Source organism: Geospiza fortis, unplaced genomic scaffold, assembly GCF_000277835.1.
Source record: "Geospiza fortis unplaced genomic scaffold, GeoFor_1.0 scaffold241, whole genome shotgun sequence".
NCBI classification, from domain to species: domain Eukaryota; kingdom Metazoa; phylum Chordata; class Aves; order Passeriformes; family Thraupidae; genus Geospiza; species Geospiza fortis.
Genome location: NW_005054491.1, coordinates 972167 through 974484, shown reverse-complemented (window position 1 = coordinate 974484; position 2318 = coordinate 972167). Strand labels below are relative to the sequence as shown.

At 36.8% G+C, this 2318-nt stretch overlaps 1 protein-coding gene across 1 annotated transcript in view; it reads right to left on the bottom strand.

Moving 5' to 3' along the window:
* The window catches only part of LOC102038357 (calcium/calmodulin-dependent protein kinase type IV-like), a gene marked incomplete at both ends in the record, with an annotated part of 10564 nt that continues 8246 nt past the window's right edge, over positions 1-2318 (bottom strand). The window contains 2 exon segments of the mRNA XM_031063272.1: positions 1-54; positions 1012-1164. Of these exon segments, the coding sequence (XP_030919132.1) occupies positions 1-54; positions 1012-1164 (207 nt within the window).

The window sequence follows — 2318 nt, the reverse complement described above, 5'->3', positions numbered from 1 at the left end:
GTGGTGGCCAGGGTTGCCCAAGCGGCTGGAGGCCACCACGGCCTTCATGGCAGCCTGGGAGAGGGGCAGAGAATCAGGGAATGGTGCAATGATCCGAGGGGATCACCCAGCCCAAATCCTGGCCTGGCTCAAGATGCCCTGACAATCCCACCCCAACAATCCCACCCCACAATCCCAGCCCCACAATCCCACCCCACAATCCCAGCCCCACAATCGCACCCCACAATCCCAGCCCAACAATCCCACCCCACAATGCCACCCTAACAACCCCATCCCAAAAATCCTGCCCCCACAATCCCATCCCAAAAATCCCATCCCCAACAATCCTGCCCCAACAATCCCGCCCCACAATCCCATCCCAAAAATTCCACCACCCCCACAATCCCATCTCCACAATCCCAATCCCACCCCAACAATCCCATCTCCACAATCCCACCCCAATCTCCTGGATCTCTGGCGGCCTGGGATTGAGGGAATTCAGTGCCCAGCACCGTCGGGGGGAGGAACCTTTCCCTAAAATCCATCCCAAAAATCCCATCCCAACAATTCCAGCCCAACCTCCTGGAGCTCTGGCAGCCTCGGGGCTGGGATTTAGGGAATTCAGTGCCCTGCACCCTTGGGGAAGGAACGTTTCCCTAAAATGCATCCCAAAAATCCCTTGGCACCACTCCAAACTGTCCCTTGGGATCCAGGAGGGTGCTGCCCTTCCAGGCCATGGATGGGGACAGTTCTCTGTCACTTTGATTTTTTTAAGGTTTTCTAAGTTTTTTGATGTTCACATTTTCCTAACAAACTTTTCCACGCACTTTTTACTCATCGTTTTGCATTCTTTTATGGAAGAAGAGAAATTTGACGGGCTGTTGGTTTGTTTAGTGTCACTGGAGAGGTGGCACTTTTTAAAATCCACTGCCGCTTTTAGAAATCTATTAAATGTTAGAGGCGGAAAATAAACTTCCCTTTCAGGTGTCCCCTCCCTGTGCTGTCACACGTCCCCAGGTGTCCCCTCCTCACCTTCAGCTTCCTCCTGGCGTTGAATTCCTGCAGTTTCCTCTGCGTGCTGTCCATGTGAGCGAATTTTGCTGCTTTTCCAGTGACCCAGGGGTGCTGCAGGGCCTGGTGAACCGTCAGCCTCTTCTGGGGATCCAAAACGATCAATTTCCTGACCTGAAAGCAGCAAAATCGCTAATTTTTGTTATTTCGTAGTAAATAAGGAAGATTATAATGAATAGATAATATATTAATCATAAAATCAAATAAATCATAAATTAATCATAATAAATAATAAATATGATCATAATAAAAATAATAAAATCAATAATAAAAATAAGGAAGAAAGAAAGAAAAAGAAATAAATAAGAAATTAAATAGGAAGAAATAAAATTAATCATAAAATCAATCATAAAAACAAGGAATAAATAAAGAAATAAATAAAAAGAAATAGATAAGAAATAAAAGAGAAAGAAATAGAAAATAGAAATAGAAAGAAATAAAGTTAATCAAAAAATCAATAATAAAAATAAGAAAGAAAGAAAGAAAGAAAGAAAGAAAGAAAGAAAGAAAGAAGAAAGAAAGAAAGAAATAGAAAATAGCAATAGAAAGAAATACAATTAATCATAAAATCAACAATAAATTAATAATTTTAATCAAAATAATAAATTAAATAAATTAATCATAAAATCAATCATATAGCATAAGGAATAAATAAAAGAAATTTTAAAAAGCAAGAGGGCATCATAATAAATAAAGAATGAATTCACGTGAAAAAATAAATAATAGAAATGTGTGGGAAACAAATTTAATTAGATAAATATATGTAGTAAATACATGAAAATAACATCATGAAATGCAAGAAATATAAATATATGTGGTTAATAAATGAAAAGAAATAAATAGATGCAATAAATCAATAAAAATAAAATCATAAAATAAGTGAAACCAATAATGAAAATAATGATGAATAAATAAATGAAAATTTGTAATAAATGAATGAAAATTTGTCATAAATTCAGAAACATAAATCCATAAATAAGTAAATAAATGTGATAGATAAATAAATAGAATTAAAGAAATTAATAAATAAATTTATAGAAATCAAATCATAAAAGAAACCATCACAATGCTGTAGAGAAACATAGTAATTAATAAATAAAGGGATTAAAACGAAATCATTGAAGAAATCATAAACACGTGGAGGAAATAAATAAAACCGAATAAATTAATAAATAAAAATAAAGTAAGGGAAAAGAAAAGGGAAGAAAGGAAGGGAAGGGAAGGGAAGGGAAGGGAAGGGAAGGGAAGGGAAGGGAAGGGAAGAGAAG